The following is a 20,928-nucleotide window of genomic DNA, read 5'->3' as shown; positions in this document are numbered from 1 at the left end:
AAAAGTTTAGAGAATCATTGTGTTGTATTCGGGTTTTCTATTTTCCGTTCTAAACATTTTCTCAAAGTAAACGACAAATTTTGAATCATAATAGAGGCGAGACGTGTCTGCGTGAATCGATAAAACTATTACTATTTGGAACAAATATTTTATTACTCTGCGGGGTTTATAAATAATTCAAATACAATTAGGGATTTGATTTTTGTTACAACTTGCTATTTGTGGCAATACCATTCCTATCCTGTGTATTTAATTGTTTCATTGCAGGATATTTACAAGTTCATAAACTCTTTTTTCCCAAAATCTGTATCCTTAATGCTAGTCATTATTTCGGATTTTTCATGATTTAATCTATGTCGCAACATTAGGACAATCGGTTAATATTTACCAGCTCATTGCACGGATCCGAGTTTGTTGAATTCATATATTTAATGAGTCTTGGCATGAAATTAGAAACTCATTTGTTGTTTAGCGCGCGGTAGACTTGACTACTGCATCCCCATTACAAAGACTTTAGTTGCGTTCACACTACCTAGCACTATTTTATGGACCTTATATATGGTGTGTGAAGGAACTTGAAATTAGGTTATCATGGTTTTGGTCCTTTTTCACCCTTCCTTTTGTGTGAAGTGCCAGTAAATAAATGGCTGTTTTGGATCTCCCCTTTATAATTAAAGGCTGTCTAAAGTCTTCTACCTAACTTGGGAAACTTGACATTTTCTAGTTAATAACAAGGTTACAACTCATTGAGCTAGTATGCATATAATGCATTGGAAGATGATTCCAACGCGAGTGAACGAGAGAGAATCCACCCCAAACAAAATTGGTATCATTGCTTCATGCCATCATTCACATGCATAGTCGAACGTCAAAAAACTAGGATGGTCGGATCAAAATGTGAAAATCTATAACTAAAAGAAGAAAATTTGAGACACTGCTTGGGATAATCTTTTGTTCGGTTTAGGTTTTGATGAGTTTTTTTTTTTTTGGTAATAATTGAAAATAGATAGATGGAGAAATAATTATTGAAACCGTGCTAAAAGAGATGTTTAAAAAGATCGACCCAAGTGAAATTTCGAGATCATTCGAGTGCTATTACTTAATCCCCTCACCCAAACAAATCTACTGAGTCAAAGTTATTTTCTAATCCAATATTTAGAAAAGTTTCTATAACCATACATGATTGCACACAGATGGTGACATGATTTATCAAAAAAACAGGTTGTGTTGAATAGAATTGTTCTTGCTAGCTAGCACTGTCATGAGAAGGAGGCGACATTACTTATATTTCTCGTAGAGAATCATGATTATGTCATTCTTCTTCAATACTGAGTTATAGGGCTAAAATGAGCCAAGCTGTGCCGAATTTTATTGTGTTTGAACTCGGGTCCGCTGTAAACGAGCTGAATGTAACACGTACCATAAAAAAAGGGTGTACCGTACAGCTTTTTTTAAGAAATAACCAATAAAACCCATGAGGTGCGCGCGCACGGACTATTTACGCTCACAAGGGTCCGGGAAAGAGCTACTCCTATTACCTTTCCCACCCGCCAGCACGGACTATTTACGCTCACAAGGGTCCGGGAAAGAGCTACTCCTATTACCTTTCCCACCCGCCATTCTTGACTTAAGAAGGGAATGGAGTAAGGGGGACCGTTGAATGAAGGAAATAGAAGCTCGACAGGGAAGAAAAGAGTAAGGAAAAAGGACTTAAAAGTATTCGTTCCGTCTCAAAATAAATGTCTGATATGCAAAAAGAGAACTTGAACATATTTTTAAAAAAAATCAACAATTTACTAGATATCCATGAGTTATTTTAATTTATGGAAAAAGTTAGATTTTTTTTCTTGTAGAAAACGTACTATTTTTAAATTCTCATTTTGCGGACTAGATATTTATTTTGAGACAAATGTAAGGGAAGTCATATGGCACACACCCCTCATTAAGAGGTGTACCATACACACCATGATTTTAAACCATCGGATTAAAAGTGAATGATCTGAACCACCCATTTATTAAATCAACTAATAAAATGAAAAAATGATTGAGCAGGTAACCGGTTGTTCTCTCCTCCCTCACTCTCTCTCCCTCTCCCTCTCCAAAAAAGACCACAAATTATATAACATAACCATAATTTTTTATGACGACACCAAAAATTGGCATTTGCTTACCACAATATGTCATACCAAAAGAAATTAATTCAAATATCCTGTAGCAAGACTAAAATATGTCGTAACACAATTAACGATAGACTTTAATGCATTCGGACACGTTAAATGTCGCTTGGTTAAATATTTATCGATATCCCATGATTTTAAATTTAGGTGACAATGTTGAATATTGTAGGACTTTACATTCTAACGGTTTTGATCGATCATTTTATAAATATACTCGATAACAATATTTAGAATTTGTACATTCAATATACTTTATATGAAACCAATTTCTCTGTTGTAACTGAATATACGGTAGACTTGTGACCGCGACACAATAATAACAATCAAAATCATTGATTTCATTATGCTTGTTGATTAAAGAATTCACGTAAATTTTTTGCTCAAACGGGTTTAGAAAGTTCTTTCATCGGCACCCGAATTCAACCATAAAATAATTTTTTCGTTTGATTAAGAGTCTAACGATAAGTGATCAACTTCATTCTTGGTGCATATGATTTATTCACATTATGTAAAATAGAGACGGTTCTGGTTGGGAAAAAAATGCTTTAGATGGGGCTCGAGTGGTGCATTATTAGATTTTAGGGAAAATGACGGCCAATGACGTGTTTTAATAATTAATACCCGTCAAGGACATTTTCAGCTTTACAAATGTTCTTAGGTTGTCCTTAGCAGGTATTAATTATCAAAACATGTCCTGAGCTGTCATTTTCCCTTGATTTTAATGCATCTGAATACCTTAAATGTTTTTCGATTATGCAGTTGTCGATATTTGATGATCTCTGATTTTGGTGACAATACTAAAGATCGTATAACTATATTCTAACAGTTTTGATCAATCATTCTAGAAATATACTCACTAACGACATTTAGAATGCACATTCAATTTATATTTGATATGAAACTTAGTCCTCTTCTATAGTTGGATGTAGCCTTGCCATGCGCAGTGACACAATAGTAACGATCAAAACTGTTGATTAGTTATGTTTGTTGAATAAAGTCATTCACGTAAATTTATGGCTCGATCAGGTTTTGCAAGCTCCATCATTGGCACTCAAATTTAACAATAAAAATGACATTTTTCATCTGATTAAGTGTCTAGTTATAAGCGATCAAATTCATTCTTGGTTCGAATAATCTAATAGATATTGTGTAAAAGATAGACCATTCTGATAAAAAAAAATACCTAAGGTGGCGCTCGAATGGTGCATTAATATATTTTAATGTTGTATTGAACTTAAACAACTGAATTTGCCAAAGTATGAAACTTCAATGACTAACTATGTATTTTATACTAAAAAAATAAAAAAATATATAAAAATTAGAAAGAAATATAAACAAATGATCAAATTAGAGACATATAACAATTGTGGTTATATTATTTAATTATGGTATGGTATTTTGCCAATTATAACTATCGTCAACTGAATATTCTGATTGAAATTTTTTTATACGATACATTGTGGGTATGAAAACGTCAATTTATGATGTTATCATAACAAATTTGGTTATATTACTGAATTTGTGGTATTTAGACATGTCTTATTATGGAATATTTTCATCAATTTCATTTGTTACGACACATTGTCGTAAGAAAACGTCAATTTATGGTATTGTCATAATAATTGTGGTTTGTTATATAATTTGTGGTATTTACATATGTTTTTTTGATACGACACGTTGTCGTAAGAAAATGACAATTTTATGTGTTGTCATAACAATTGTGGTTATTTTATAAAATTTGTGGCATTTTACAAATATTTTTGGCTTGGGTATAACAATTGTTGATTCTAGTACAACATATTTTGATTATGTTACGGAATATTATATGAGTCAAAGTATTTTTGGTACGACTTATTGCGGTAAGATAATGCCAATTTATGGTGTTGTTATAACATTTATGGGTATAATTATTTAATTTTTGATATTGTACGCATATATTTAGTTAGGGTACAAGTACTCCCTCCTTCCCAAATTCTTTGTCCGGTCCGCAAAACGGAGTGTTAAAAATAATACAATTTTTGCAAGAAAAAATCAAAAGTTTTTCAACAACTTAGTAGATATCAATGAGTATTTTTAATTTATGAAAAATGTTTGAATTTTTTCTTGAAAAATTTGTATTATTTTTAACACTTCGTTTTGCGGACTGGACAAAGAATTTGGGACGGAGGGAGTATTATGGATTCTGGTACGAATAATTATGGTTGCATAATAATAATATTTTTTAATTATGGGTAACCTGTTAACAACTTGTTCAACAGGTAAATTTTAAAGTACAAGTCGTAACTAGAATCATAAATATGCATTAGGAAACCAAAAATCAACATAATGAAAATCACAAATTGTTATAATTTAAACATACGGTATACCTTGTGTACCATAGCTTTCTCCCAAATAATACTATTTAGATTACTTAAAAAGGCATTATTAAAATAGATGTTCTATGAATTTTCCCACAAACTGTGTACGTATTCCATACTCCTGAAATAGTACTCATTTCATCCCAATTTGTTTGTCAAATCTCGCGTTTTCAATTTATTAAGAAAACAAAATCTAATCTATTGATATGATAATTTATATAATCTAGTCCATTAATTTTAAAATTGGACGATTAATTTGAAATATATTTAAGTTAAAAAAGAGATGAAGGACGGCGGAATTATTATTGTTCAACTCCAGAGTCCAACCATCACATCGAAACCATAAACATAATGAGCTCACCCATGAAGGTCTCCGAAGATGAACCCTCCTAGGTTGACTTCCAAATTCCCAATTCCAAAGTCTCTCTTTCTTAAGTCTCTCTCTCTCCTCTAATTGGCTTCCAACTCCATCCCTATTCCATTGATCCCCACCAAACCCTACCTAGCTCACAAAACTAGCTCCCATGGCCATTTCTCAATACAACACCATTCTTCCCTTCAAATCCCACCTTCACAACTCTCCCCTTCAATCCCATACCCAATTTTCCCTCCCATTTTTCACCCAAAAATCTCGGCTCCATTTTTTCAATGACCAGGTCCCTGTCCAACGACCACAGAAGACTTGGAGGACGCCGCGAAGCTGGGGCAAGGGACTGAAAGTGCTTGACGTGTCCAGACCAGCTCACACACACCTCTACGAACCTCGTCACACCACCAAATCACTCACCACCCCACACGTCCTATCCAAACCAATAACCGACGTCAAAACAGATACAGCAACACCAACGGAACACGAAATACACGAACCGAGTAGATTATCCGACTGCTGGCGAGACTTCCACGGCGAGAACGACTGGGCCGGGCTGCTCGACCCGATGGACCCGCTATTCCGATCCGAGCTGATCCGGTACGGCGAGATGGCCCAAGCCTGCTACGACGCCTTCGACTTCGACCCGTTCTCCAAGTACTGCGGTAGCTGCAGGTTCACGCCTCGCGAGTTCCTCGCGCGCCTCGGGATGGGCAGCTCCGGCTACGAGGTCACGCGTTACCTCTACGCGACCGCCGACATCAACCTGCCCAACTTCTTCAAGAGGTCACGCTGGCCCCAGGTCTGGAGCAAGAACGCCAACTGGATCGGGTACGTCGCGGTTTCGAACGACGAGAAGTCGCGGGTTCTGGGACGTCGCGACGTCACCATTGCGTGGCGGGGCACCGTGACCCTGCTCGAGTGGGTCGCGGATTTAATGGACTTCCTCCGCCCGATCTTGGCGGATAAGATCCCATGTCCCGATCCGACGGTCAAGGTCGAATCGGGTTTCCTGGGTCTATATACGGATAAAAACGAGGAGTGTCGTTTTTGTAAATACTCGGCGAGGGAGCAGGTTTTAACCGAGGTAAAACGGTTAATGGAATTGTACCCTGACGAGGAAATGAGCATTACGATAACGGGGCACAGTTTGGGAAGCGCGTTGGCTATCGTAAGCGGGTACGATATCGTTGAAACCGGTATAAACGTGATGGATGATAGTCGGGTTGTGCCTGTTTGTGTTTATTCGTTTTCGGGTCCCCGGGTCGGGAACGCGAGGTTCAAGGAGAGGGTGGAGATGTTGGGGTTGAAGGTGCTGAGAGTGGTGAACGTTCACGACATGGTGCCGAAATCGCCGGGGTGGTTTTTCAACGAGGGCGTGCCGAGGGCGGTGATGAAGGCAGCGGCGGGTTTGCCGTGGTGTTACTCGCACGTCGGAGTCGAGTTGGCGTTGGATCACAAGAGCTCGCCGTTTTTGAAACCTGATGCGGACGCGGTTTGTGCCCACAACTTGGAGGCTCACCTTCACTTGCTTGATGGGTTAGTCATATCCCTTCCCCCATTTCATTACTCTCTCCGTCCCAAATTTTTTGTTCGGTCCACAAAATGAAATGTTAAAAATAATACAATTTTTTTTAAAAAAAATTCAAATTTTTTTGACAAATTAAAAATACTCATTGATATCTAGTAAGTTATTAAAAAACTTTTGATTTTTTCTTGTAAAAATGATATTATTTTTAACACTTCGTTTCACTGACCGGACAAAAAATTTGGGACGGAGGGAGTGTTTTGTTTGATTGGTCAGTTGCATTTCACTCACACACCATAAACGACAAGGGCAGTGTTAGCATCATTGTTTAGCTAGGCGAGAAGGGTTCCAAATGCAATAAGCCTACGTTATTAGGCACGAGGTGATGATCTTGCCAGGGTCCCACATTCATGCAACTATATATATTGATTTTCTGTTTTTCAATGAAGATGAAGATGGTCACACACGCAAATAATAGTTTTTTTTTTTTTTCGACGTAAAGAAAACTTATGGCTCAAGGTTTGATTTGGATCCGTTGTATTATTAGCTTTTTCATGGGGTTTCTTGTATTATGAGAAAGTGGGGAAAGTAGAGAGTATTTTTTAAGATTCATAAAGTGGTCAATATTGTCAAATGCACAATCACTTGCCAAAGTGGAGAGTGAGTTTCACCTACCAATAAAGCGTTTGCTTTATGAAGAGTGAGTTTTACTCTCCCATGATGGGTGTACTTGATTGAGAAGATGTAGGGTCCAATAAATTTGGTTATTGGCAAAAAGTTGCTAGTTTTGATTATTCAAAGGCCAAAATTTGATGAGTTGCTAAGAGGTTGCTAAGTTTGGTTATTATAATGTGAGCACTTTTTTGAGCACACATTGCTAACTTTAACAACCTTTTGGTTTTAATTATTACACTGTGGATGCTCTTAGGCCCGAGGTGATGATCTTGCCAGGGTCCCACATTCATGCAACTATATATATTGATTTTCTGTTTTTCAATGAAGATGAAGATGGTCACACACGCAAATAATAGTTTTTTTTTTTTTTGACGTAAAGAAAACTTATGGCTCAAGGTTTGATTTGGATTCGTTGAATTATTAGCTTTTTCATGGGGTTTCTTGTATTATGAGAATTAATATCTTAGTTTACTTCGTGTTTTTATTTTCTGTTTGCGAGGGGCTTAATTTTAGATCGATTGTTTTGATAATTTAATATCAGAAAACGACTACGAACTATTTGAAAGAAGAAAGAAATATACTTGTCATAAAATTAAATAAAAACTATAGTAAAATGAAAATGCAAACAAACCCTCTGGCACAAGTTGGCATCGTTCTTGTAAATTTGCTACTTTTGATAGCTGGCAAGCTTTTATTATGGTAACATGGCTAGTGGGATAAGCTCTCAGTTGAGAATTAAATAAATACCAAGAAAGATCACTATTATAGTATTGCTAGTGGGAAAATTAAGCTCACGTTATTCGGCCTCTTTGACGGCTATTATATGAGTGAAAAATGGGCCCAATTTGAAAAGTTTATGTAGTTTAAGGTGGTCTCTTTAGATAGTCTAGGTGGTCAAGTGCCAGATTTATATAGTTCATTGAGTAATTTGAGAATATGTGACAGTTTAGAGGGGTAAAATGTAAGTCTAAATTCTTATTCATTAACGTTTTTAGCGATATGCAATAATTAAATTAATAATCTCGCATTGATAACCTAACTCAAAGTAGCGGTTCTAAGTTCTAACCTGTTTCTTTCATTTCAATCTCTTTAAAAAAAAGAATAGAAAAATTCCTACTAGACAAAAAGAGTAGTTTTCTTGTTTAAGTTTGCGAATCTAGTGGCCGGTGACGATCGACCATGCGCAAACGATATGTTGCATGTGCCTGCTGTAAAAATTTATTCTTCAATAATTCACTCCATTATTCTTGTCATCAAAATTAAGAAAGCTAGCTACAGTTGTCAGGATATAGTATTATTTACTCCCTCCGTCCCGGTTTGTTTGTCCACTTTTTGACTTTTTGATAGCGTTTGACCTCTTAAAGAATTGGTTATAATTTTCAATTCGTAATGTTTTTAATATGCAATATGGATCTTGTTTGATAGATCTCAATTAGTTTTATTGTACAAAATCTTCAAAATCATAAAAAATATTATAAAATGTAACATATAATAATATTTTTGAAAGACACGTATTTCGACAATTGGACAACAAATTGGAACGGAGGGAGTAGCTCACAATTTTTGGTTAATTGCTGCAGGTACCATGGCAAGGGGCATGGATTTGGGCTGTCAAGTGGGAGGGACCATGCACTGGTGAACAAGGGCTGTGATTTTCTAAAGGACGACTACATGGTCCCACCTAATTGGAGGCAAGATGAGAACAAAGGGATGGTAAGAGGTGAGGATGGCCGTTGGATACAGCCTGAACGGCCCAAATTAGATGACCACCCCAACGGCATGTACCTTCAACTCAGCCAATTGGGCCTTTGAACGAGGAAAAGCTTGTATGCGAAAGATTTTATTTATGCGAGTACTAGATTCGACCTTCGTGCAAGGCATCGAATGTTATGGCAGTTGAAGGGAATAAGTTATGATTTAGGATAGTATTTTTTTTTTGGTTTTAATGGTATAATTGGAACTGAAAGAAAGATATGGAAATAGCTATGAAGGTACATTACATTGATTGATTAAAGCAGGGCATCATTTTTTTCCGTACAGATTATATATTGCGTAATACTCCTCTATTACATTGATTGATTAAAGCAGCAAAGGCATCAATTTTTTTTACGTACAGTTTATATATTGCATAGTCTATTTATAAATGTTCCGATAGTGCGTAATTTATTTACAGATGCTACAGTAGCATAATTGCAGTAAAGTTTGTGGTAGTTATAGATTTTGCCTGTGTCCAACTGCAACTGGGAAAGTGCCCGGTAAACTTGCCATTGTTGGTGCTTCATAATCACTAAATTGATGATTGTTGGTTGCAAGTAGGGCTGCAAACGAACCGAGCCGAGCTTTACAATGTTCAAGCTTGTTTATTAAGTTTTTAACGAACACGAGCTCGTGCTTGAGCTCAGTAAAAACTTAACGAGTCGAGCTCGAGCCGAGCCGGCCTTAGCTTAACTCGAGCTCGAGCTTGTTCACGAGCCTCAACGGACCAACGAAAAATGTATATATATCCTCACATTAGCCTAATACAAACAAAAATATTTTGATTGTGAATGTATATATCTTTTATTTTCCTATGGAGCGGGGGTGTATTGGTATGCGTGTGCTCTCGCCTCCCTTGGTTGACTAGAAAGTGAAAAAGAAAAGAACAAAATATGAAATAATAATAAAAATTCTAAACTTAAGTATATATACCCCGGCTCGCGAACCGACTCGAGCCGAGCTTATCCTAGCTCGAGCTCAGCTCGTTTACAAAACGGCTCGTTTACAAAACGAGCTGAAAAAATCGGCTCGAACTCGTTTGTTTAACTTCCGAGCCAAACTTGAACGAGCCACTATCGAGTTGAGCTGCGAGCCACTCGCGAGCTACTCGGTTCGTTTGCAGCTTTAGTTGCAAGCAGAGAATTGTTAAGTTGTAGTATTATATACTATTAGTTTCATTAATTTGCTGTGTTTGGTTTGTATTTTAAAAAGTTTTTTGAAAAATAGTAGGGATAATAAATGGAAAGGGATAGAGAGAGAAATGTTAAAAGTAGGAAGAATCTAAGGAGAATTTCTTGAAAAATTCTTTTCAAATAGCAAAGAGAATAAGGCAGTTTTTCTACTTCTTCTTTTTTAACCTTTGGTCAATAACACAAACATCCATAAGATGTGAGTGATTTGCTGGCTTGCGCAGGGCAACTCCAAGAATGGCAAATAGGACATCTGGAAAATAGAAGAGTAATTTGTTAGTTATAATTTGAGAAGGAAAATTATAACACCACACTCATTTACACATTCATTTACACATTTTCACTTACAATAAGGGTGGGATCCACATATATTGGATGTGTAGTATGTACGGGCTCCACTCTTATTGTGAATGTGAGTGTGTAATTGAATGTGTAAATGAATGTAGTGATAGAATGATTGATTTGAGAAAGCAGTTGACGAACTTCTCTCGAATGCAGCTGATGGAGAGAGAGAGAGAGAGAACCGGTAGCCAGTCACAAGGAATAAAGGGCAATTAAATATTGAATGGTTAGGATGAGTTTTTGTTCAATCCAATGGTGATGAGGCTGGGTGCATATAATATACCTTTTTTATGGGTTGCGCACAGTAGATTCAGGAAAAGTCTATAATACACACCCCTTAAAAGAGTATACTATATGCACATATTTTATGGTTCATTCATAAAATTTTAATGTATTTCGTAACTTTTGTTTTAGAATTCATAATCTTTCAGCACAATGATTCGTAACATTTTTACGATTTATAATTTTTTAGCAATACGATTCGTAACATTACGAAGTGATCCATTCCCAATTGGTTTTGTGTTTTGGAAATTTTTTTTAATGTAATAAGTGGGGATAGTCCTATGGTACACACCCCTTATTAGAAGGTGTACCGTACGCACTATAATTTTAAAGCTTTTGATTTCAATGTGAATAATTCGAATCACCCATTTATTAAATTAATTAATAAAATAAAAAAGGACTTAGCAAGTAATATATTGTTCTCTCTTCCTTGACTTTCTCTCCCTTTTCCTCATATGAAAAATACTACAAATTATATAACATAACCCCAATTGTTATGACAACACAAAAAATTGACATTTTCTTACCACAATGTATCGTACCAAAAGAAATCGATCAAAAGATACTAGATACAAGACCAAATATGTCGTAGCACGATCAATAATTATTATACCCAAACAAGATACATGTCTAAAATATCACAAATTAAATACCGTATAACTTAACATCCTAACAACCATGATCGATCATTCTAAAAATACACTCACTAACGACATTTAGATTGTACATTCAATTTATATTTGATATGAAACCTAGTTCTCTGTTGTAGTTGAATGTACGGTAGCCATGCAACCGCGACACAATAATAACAATTAAATCTGTTGAATTTTTTATGTTTGTTGATTAACTCACCTACGCAAATTTTTGCCTCGATCAAGTTTAGCAAGCTCCATTATCGGCACGCGATTGAATAATAGAATGATATTTTCTTTTCAATTAAGTGTCCTTCTATAAGCCATCAATTTCATTCTTAATACGAATGACCTAATTGATATTATGTAAATTGTAAAAGATAGACGATTTTGATAATAAAAAAAAACACCTTACATGGGTCTCAGATGGTGCATTATTAGATTTTAATGTTGTATTGAAATTGAACGACGAGATTTGTTGAAGTATGAAACTTCAAGAACTAATTATGTAATTTATCCCAAAAAATAACTACGTTCTTTTAAAAAAAATAGGAATGATGGATGTAAGACTTGAACTCCAGATCTTTTAGATCAATATTCAAACTCCACCACCTTATTACTATGGTACATAATTGAGAATTTGTTATACTAAAAGCTATTAATTATATAATACTTTTTTGTACGTAGGGGCCTTATTTTCTGGCTGAAAATTTGAGAAGACAGTGGCCTCGAATGCCTCTGTCTTAATGCTGGGCCTGCATTTGTAGATCATATTATAGCCTATGTCATTGGTGCAAATCAATATGTTGACTATAATAATTTTTTTTGAAAGAAAGAACAATGATAATAAATTTACAAAATTATTTAGATTGTACTTATACGACCTAGTTTCAAGGACTACCATTAAAGTTGGATTGGTATGCATAGGGTGAAGGTTTGGCACCGATCCACGTGTCAAATATATAGTGCCAATTGTTAAATGCACCGCCCTGAATATTGATAAGATGGGTAGTAATATAATTAATTTCACCAATTACAAAAAAGAGAGTAATTTTTACACTATATTTTTTGATATTCACACATAATTTTTTTTATACTCTATTTTAGTGTCGAAAGTGTATGTATTTGAGATAGTTAGATAATTATTTTTTTTAGTGACATCTCATTTTTCCACTAAGGAATTTTGATTTTTTGAATTAAATTTTGTAAAGAAAGAATTTGATTTAGACTAATATTTTGAGAGGAAATTGTAGTTGTATTCGAAAATTTGGGTATAGTACTTACTTTTTGGTGAATTTTTTGAATGAAAATTTTGAGCGAGAACTTCATTTTTAGTTTAAATTATTGAGGTATTGTGTAGAAAAAATTAAAATTTGAAAAAATAGTGTGGATGGAATTGAAAATCAAGATAATATGGTGAAAATTTTCAAAATTTAAAAAAATTATGTGGTGGGAATTAAAAATAATTAGGTTAAGTTTCGCACAATACATTGTGCTAAGGTTACGACAATATATGGTATTGTTATAATATTTGTAATTATTTTATTCAATATTTGGTATTTAATTTACGTATATATTTTGCTTCAGTATACCTATGTATTATGGATTTTTTACGACACGTTTTTATTTTGTTATGAAATATATTAGCACAAAAAAAAATATACGATAGGTTGTGGAAAGGTAACGCCACTTTATAATTTTATTATAACAATCGTGGTTATATATTTAATTATGGTGTGGTATTTTGCAGATTATAACTATCGTTAACTGAACAAGCTAATTGAATTTTTTGATACGACACGTGGTATGAAAACGTCAATTTATGGTGTTATTATAACAAATTTGGTTATATTACTGAATTTGTGGTATTTTAGACATGTCTTATTATGAAATATTTTAATTAATTTCCTTTGGTACAACACACTGTGGTAAGAAAACGTCAATTTATGGTATTGTCATAACAATTGTCGTTTGTTATATAATCTGTGGTATTTACATAATTACATATGTTTTCTTTTGATACGATACATTATGGTAAGAAAATGACAATTTTAGGTATTTTCATAACAATTGTGGTTATTTTATAAAATTTGTGATATTTTACAAATATTTTTGACTTGGGTATAACAATTGTTGATTCTGGTACGATAATTTTTGATTTTGTTACGGAATATCATACAAGTTAAAGAATTTTTGGTACAACTCATTGTGGTAAGATAATATCAATTTATGGTGTTATAATATTTTTGGATAGCATTATTTAATTTTTGATATTGTATGTATATATTTGGTTGGGATACAAGTATTATGAATTTTGGTACGAATAATTATGGTTACACAATAACAATATTTTATAACTATGGATAACCTGCTGATGATTTGTTCAACAAGTAAATTTTAAAGTACGAGTCGTAACTAGCATCATAAATATGCATTAGAAAATCAAAAATCGACATAATGAAAATCACGAATTGTTGTAATTTAGACATTCGGTATACCATGTGTACCATCGCTTGAAAAAGAAAATTTTCTTAAAACTTGTAATGCAAAAACAGAAACGAAATGTGCTGACAAACTCGAGGGTAGCCATGGACTGTCACCTTCAAAAGTCTCTTTGTTTGAGGACGCTAATACTCCGTAGAATACAAACAGACCATAAAATTAAGCCTTAGTGCAATTGATCACCATTTTAAAACCCAACGTAAATATTCGTCTAACTTGGGTAGGCCAAAAATCGAGCGTCCTCAAGTCTCTGGCAGGCCGCGAATCCGCGACTTCCTGCCCAGGGGCTCGGATATCTGCTTTCGGCGGCCGCTGGTGATTCAGCTTCTGCAGACCAAGCGGAATTGTTCCGGTGGATTGGAGGCGGAGGTGGAGGAGGAGCACGGGGTGTTCTTGCATGCACTGGCCTGAGATTCCTAAGGAGATTCAGGTATTGATTGGCGTACTTTGTTAATTTTAATTTTGTATTGTCTAATATTGGACAAGTAGATGATCCCTTGATTTTGCATTCCTCATAATCAAAAAATCTACAAACACAAATTTAAATACAATACCCAATATAATTGTTTTCGGAACCGTTCAATGTATGTGAACATATGCATTAAATAGCTCCGGACCCAATTTGCCCGGAGTTGTGATACACGAGCCGTGAGTTCTTCGCCCGCCTCGGAATGGAAAACTCCGGCTACGAGATCGTGCATTACCTCCACGCGACGGCCAACGTCAACTTACCCGGCTTCCTCGAGAAATCAGTGCGGCTCCGGAGCGAAAACACCTACGGGATAGGGTACGTCGCTGTTTCAGACGACGAGAAATCCGCAGTTCTAGGACGCCGCGACATCACCATCGCGTGGCGGGGCACCAAGACCCGACTCGAACTGGCAGAGGATTTCAAGGACTTGCTCCGCCGGATCCACTCGACGACAAAATCTCGTCAAGATCGTATCAGGGTTCCGGGATCTATATACGGATAAAAACGAGGGGTGCCGTTTTTGTAAATACTCGGCGAGGGAGCAGATTTTAACCAAGGTAAAACGGTTAATGCAAATGTACCCTGACGAGGAAATGAGCGTCACGATAACGGGACACAGTTTGGGCGGCGCGTTGGCATAGTAAGCGGGTACGAGATCCTTGAAACGGGCACAAATGTGAGGCACGAAGGTCGGGCCGCGCCGGGCCGCGCCCATTTGTGTTTATTCGTTTACGGGTCCTCGGGTCGGGAACGTGAGGTTTAAAGAGAGGGCGGAGACGGTGGGGTTGAAGGTTTTGAGGTTGGTGAATGCTCCCGACGTGGTGCCAAAATCGCCGGGGTTGATTCTCAACGAGGGCTTGCCGCCGCCGCCGGTGTTGAAGGCGGTGGAGTGGTTGCCGTGGTGCTTCTGGCACGTTGGAGTTGAGCTGGCGTTGGATAACGAGAAGTCGCCGTTTTTAAAACGCGGCAGGTACGAGGGTACCAGGCATAACTTGGAGGCTTACCTTCACTTGCTTGACGGGTTTGTCACATCCCGATTCATTAGTATTTTGTTTGGTTGGTTAGTTACATTTCACCTTTGCACCACAAAAATAGAGGTATTTTTACAGGAATTTTAAATAAACTATTTTGAATAAAATGAGCATAGCTCGGATCATTTTGTAGAACTCGGGTCCAAAATATACGCGATGTATGTACTCATAGGCTTGTCGTTATTTTTGTTTGGTTGGTTAGATACATGTAACCTTCACACCACAAAAATAGAGGTATTGGGTTCTCTGAAGCCCCTTCGAGGGATTAGACGTTCCAGTCCGATTTGTTTGTCCTTTTCTAAACAAATTTCAGTCAATGATAGAGAGTGTTCGACTTTTAGACCTCATTAAATAATTCCTATCACGTCAAAATTCTTATTGATCGGTTAGTATTTGATACTTAATGTATCTTTTTAGAACACAATAAAAATGAGTTTTGATCCAGTAATGTAATGCTTTTTTAATCACATAAAAAATTACACTATTTTTTTAATCACGTCAAAAACCTTAATGAGCGAATAGTAGAAGATCCATTTCCAGAAGTAGAAGCATAAGTGTAGCCATAAAGCTATAGGGACTGACCGGTCCCCTACCAAAATCGTACCGACGGTTGTACCGGAACTTCTCCGGCAACCGGACGGCCGATCCAAACCGTCCAAAAATTCTAAAAAAAAAAAAATGAGGGGGCCTACACGAAAATTAGGGTGTTTGGATCAAGCACCCTACACACATCGGATGCTGCTGATTCCCGCGTGAGCCCCCTTATTTTTTTTTATATATAATTTTTGGATGGCTCGGATCAGCCGTCTGGTGGCCGGAGACAGCCCGGCGCGTCCGTCAGAACAATTTCGGTAGGGGACCGGTCGGTCCCTCTAGCAGGACTCTAAGGGTAGTGTTGGAAACATCATCATTTAGCCATCCGAGGGATCCTGAAGTGCCTGGGTGTCATCCCAATCGTTCATCTCAGCAATCAATGATCCTTAGAAAAGGCTCTACCAGGAAGAGTAGTCTCTTCTTGGGAAGAGTTTATTTTAATTTTGAACTACTAAAAATATTTTTGGACGACCAAAAAAAAAAGTCTTAGCTCCAGAACTTTTCTTCATTAGTATACAGTATTTGATTTGCATTTCTCAACTGGTAACTATTTACATGCAGGTACCATGGCAGAGGGCTTGGATTTAAACTATCAAGTGGGAGGGACGTTGCACTGGTGAACAAGAGCTGCGACTTTCTCACGAACAATTACTCTGAATCTCTCGAGGACGACTACATGATTCCACCAAAATGGAGGCAAGATAAGGACAAAGGGATGTAAAAAACAAGGATGGTCGTTGGATACCTCCTTAACGAGCTCAAATATTTTGTACCGAAAAAGATGTGTGTATGTACCTATGTTTCCGTGTAACGTCAACCGCAAGATTACACAATAATCCCTTCTCGAAAAGAGTCTTTTGTACATCTTACGACTGACACTACACAATAACATAGGTTCAAACACTTTGAGTAGAGGGGACCTGAGACGGTCCTCAACGGCCCAAACTAGTGTTTTTCTCTCTTGTCCTTAATGGGGAGGGTCGGAGTACTAGTACATGTCTTAAGCAAATGAAATTGAGGAACAACTTGTATATATGCAGAAGAATTTATCATTACAATTGTTTCCAATAAGAAGGCTAAGAAATTGAATGACTTGAGGTTTATGCATCCTAATTAGATAAATGAATGCAACGTTGTTATTAGGACCATTAATGAATTGAGTAAAGCCTGAGTTGTTTTAATCTTGATTGAAGATTTTATCTTTCTTTAAAAGTATTGTTAAGCCAATTTGTTTACTGACCTATTCGATATTTTTCATTAAACTCATACATATATACTTTCACAAAACTATGCACAAGTCGAGATTATATATGTAATTTTCTTGGCTTAACGTCCTTTGTTACATTCAGTTGACCAATCTTATACACTCATAAATAAAATTTGATACATGCCTCCACTTCTATCCGCCACCAAGTTGACCTATAATTTCTAATACATACTGACCCAAAAATTAAGCCTAGCTGCAGTTGAGAACCATTTTAAAATTCCAAGGTAAAGTTTCGTCTAACCTATATGATGAACAACCCAACCAAAAGGGTGAAATGGAAAAATATTTTATGATTTTGTTAAATTTCTTTGGTTGATACAAATTAGAAGTGAATTTTTTTTTCCCACTATATGAATTTTTTTTTTTAATATTCTAAGTCTCACCAACCAATAGAGTGACGGAGTACATTTGTGGTCATGAGTGAGAGTAGACCTTGGAAGATGAAGCAATGCCGAATCTCAACTTAAAAATAGGACGACAGCGTTGTCTTGAGTGATGATGATATGATGCCAGAAGAAAAGCCTCGTTACAAGGAGATATGCCTATGTTTGGTTTCTACCCCTCCCAAATGCCAAGGACATTTTGGTAAACGTACAAGGACATTTTAAGCCTCGAAACTTTTCATAGTTTTTTTTTTTTTAAAATTAAACTGAAAGCTTTCATAGTTGAAGGGGTTCGTTGAGGGATTTTTAGATGAGGATGGTTAAGTGAGAAAGGGCAATATAGATAAGGGGGTTTCTACGTAATTTCGATGTTCTAGTTCTTCTCTCTCTGCCCCGCCTCCAACCTACGCCACTATCAACTACTCTAACGTCGACCGTCGGCCGCCGACCACCGCTGTCGGGTACCTTCATTTGCGTTTGAAACATGTATACGCTGGTATTTACTATTTAGTGATATTGGTGGGATAGTGAAATTTCTTTTGTTGAAGTTTAATGAATTTCTTATATGTTCTTCTTTCGCGTTGTTGGTTTGCTTTTTTTTCTCGGCTCATTTTTCTAATAGGGATTTTGTTCAATACGAATTGAACTACAGAGGTCTTTCAGTAAGTTCGTGTGGTTTCATGGTCTACGGCTCGAGATACGTTTCCTTTTTTGAAATTCCCAAAAAATTGACTTTAGTACTACCCTCCATCCCATTTTGAACGAAATATGTGCAATTTGCAGATCAAAAAATAAAGTACCGTTCATTATTTTTTGAACTTTTTGCACCAAATTAGAGAACTAATCGTGATCTTTAATTTCATGCGGAGAAACTCGAAAAATCATGCACATGAGTACTTTATTTTGTTACCCAAACATTGCATGTTTTATCGTATGAGACTATCATTTTGGGACGGAAGGCACACCTGTTTTGGGTGGGGCCAGCTAATTTTATGTAACTGTTCAGTACGCATCGTCGTGAATTGATTTTGCCATAAATCGAGCTATTTCCATAAACATTAAACGAATTGTTAGAATGGTGATAATTTATCCAATTGCTGGTAGTGTGTTCTGTATTTCTGATCAATTGCCCGTATTTTTACACCTTTTTTGGCTTTTATGTCTTAGTGGAATTGGAACTAACTGTGCTGGTTGAAGAACCAGGATTTATGAGTTGGTTTGCACATTGTTTTGTGCATGGATGGTCATGATTGAGAATCAATTTGTTAGATTCTTCGTTATTTTCCAAACGTGAGGATTGTTGTCCTGCCTGTCAATGTTCTGAGTGACTGAAATTGCCTACTGTTTGATTTCTGCAGAAATAAACATATTACGAAAAGATGAGTTTGATTTCTCAAAATGCGCTTCCTAAAGTCCAAATTGAGAAGATCAAAAGGAAGGTTTCTGACCAGCCTTAAGTACTGGAAGGTGACCAGGAGGTTGGAGATCGAAAAGAGGATGAGGCAGATACTTACAAAGTCAAGAAGAGAAAGGAAAAGCGCAATGAAGAGGAGGACAAGCAGTTGGAAATTGAGCAGGAAAAAGAAATGAAGAAGTTGGAAAACTATTTGTTTGGTTCTCTGTACTCCCCGGTTGAGTTTGGGAAGGAAGATGATGAGGAATTGAGGTATGGAATTGACGAAAGCTCTGCGTTCTTCTTTACAGATAAGGCCTGCGAATAGCGTACTCTGTGTTTATGAAGATGATGCAGGTCTCAGTCAAAGTAGTGATGATGAGGAAGGAACTGACCAAAGGAAACCTGTATGGGTGGATGAGGAGGAGGAAAAGACCAGTATGGATATAGCTAAAGTCAACAGATTGAGGAAACTGCGGAAGGAAGAAGATGAAAGTGTCGTCCCTGGTTCCCCCTACGTCTCCAGATTAAGGGCTCAGCACGCGAAGCTGAACCCGGGGACAGAGTGGGCCCAACTGGATTCAAGGTCAAGGAATTACAGCTCTGATGAAGACGACCCTGAATATGAAAATGAAGCAGTTTTGACACAGGGTTATAAGAATGTTGAAGGTGTCGACGACATTCTTCGATCTACTAAGACCTTGTTGTGAAAAGCACTGCAAAGTTGTTGCCACGACTTCTTGGGTACTCAAGCTTAGTTGATGCAAATGCAGAAGATCGTTCTAGTGGTCCAATAAATTCAGTTCAGTTCCATAGAAACGCTCAGTTACTTCTTACCGGGGGTCTAGATAAAAAGCTGAGATTTTTTCAGATAGATGGGAAAAGGAACACCGAAATACATAGCATTTTCCTCGAGGATTTGCTTATTTGGAAGGCGTGTTTCTTACCTGATGGATCTCAAGCAATAGCAGCAGGGAGAAGAAAGTTCTGCTACTGTCTGGATCTAGTGAAAGCAACTGTAGATAAGATTGGCCCCTTAACTGGGAGGGAGGAGAAGAGCTTGGAAGTTTTTGAGGTTTCGCCGGATTCTAATACAATTGCCTTTGTGGGTAATGAAGGGTATATCTTGTTAGTTTCAACAAAAACAAAGGATCTAATTGGAACACTTAAAATGAATGGAACCGCTCGATCATTAGCTTTCGCCAATGATGGGCAACATTTGCTTAGCTCTGGTGGCGACGGGCATGTTTACCACTGGGATTTGAGAACTAGGGCTTGCTTCCACAAGGCCATTGACGAAGGTTGCTTAACTGGTACATCTCTTTGTACTAATCCAAGTGGAAGTTTGTTTGCATCTGGTTCAGACAGCGGGATTGTGAATATTTACAACAGAGAAGAGTTTTTGGGTGGAAAGAGGAAACCAATCAAAACTATTGATAATCTAACCACTAAGGTGGATTTTATGAAATTCAATAACGATGTTCAGATTTTGGCTATCTGTTCAACAATGAAGAAGAATAGTCTAAAGCTGATTCACATACCATCGTTTACCGTTTTCTCTAACCGGCCTCCTCCAAATCAGAACCTGCATTATCCACGCTGTTCGGATTTTAGTCCTGGTGGAGGCTTCATGGCCCTGGGAGATGCTGCTGGAAAAGTGGGGTTATACAAGTTGCATCACTACCAACATGCATAACACAGAAGAGCACTGGTTGCTTATTTTGTTTTAAGTCTTTTCCGTCAACTTTCTGTAGTCCTGTATCTGAGTTTTGAGCGGAGGAAATTGGGTTTCAACCTGCCTTCTCGCGCCACAGTTTTGATTTCTGTATGTTAAAAGAACTCTGTGTCTGCCCTGGTGGGTTCTTTCACAGGGGTCTGGTAATTTTGCTGTATGATGGGTGGTTGATGAGCTTCCATTTGAGCATCAAACTAGTTTTGGTTGTTTTAAGAGTTTTGATTTGGTACCAACAGCTTTTGATAT

General features: G+C 36.9%; 1 protein-coding gene and 2 pseudogenes across 1 annotated transcript; all 3 read left to right on the top strand.

Annotated features, from left to right (window-relative positions):
• Positions 1 to 4,955: 4,955 nt before the first annotated feature.
• On the top strand, positions 4,956 to 9,122 carry LOC131321924 (phospholipase A1-Igamma1, chloroplastic-like). Its single transcript, XM_058352952.1, has 2 exons — positions 4,956 to 6,440; positions 8,685 to 9,122. Exons 1-2 carry the CDS (start codon positions 5,059 to 5,061, stop codon positions 8,914 to 8,916), a joined length of 1,614 nt encoding a protein of 537 aa, XP_058208935.1. The 5' UTR covers positions 4,956 to 5,058; the 3' UTR covers positions 8,917 to 9,122.
• A 5,323-nt stretch (positions 9,123 to 14,445) lies between these two features.
• LOC131332234 (phospholipase A1-Igamma1, chloroplastic-like) lies at positions 14,446 to 18,804 on the top strand (annotated as a pseudogene).
• LOC131321915 (U3 small nucleolar RNA-associated protein 18 homolog) lies at positions 18,059 to 20,860 on the top strand (annotated as a pseudogene).
• Positions 20,861 to 20,928: the final 68 nt, after the last annotated feature.

This window comes from Rhododendron vialii, chromosome 1a, assembly GCF_030253575.1.
Source record: "Rhododendron vialii isolate Sample 1 chromosome 1a, ASM3025357v1".
Classification (NCBI taxonomy): Eukaryota; Viridiplantae; Streptophyta; class Magnoliopsida; order Ericales; family Ericaceae; genus Rhododendron; species Rhododendron vialii.
The sequence above is the reverse complement of the archived record's forward strand: the minus strand, read 5'-3'. Positions and strand labels throughout refer to the sequence as shown.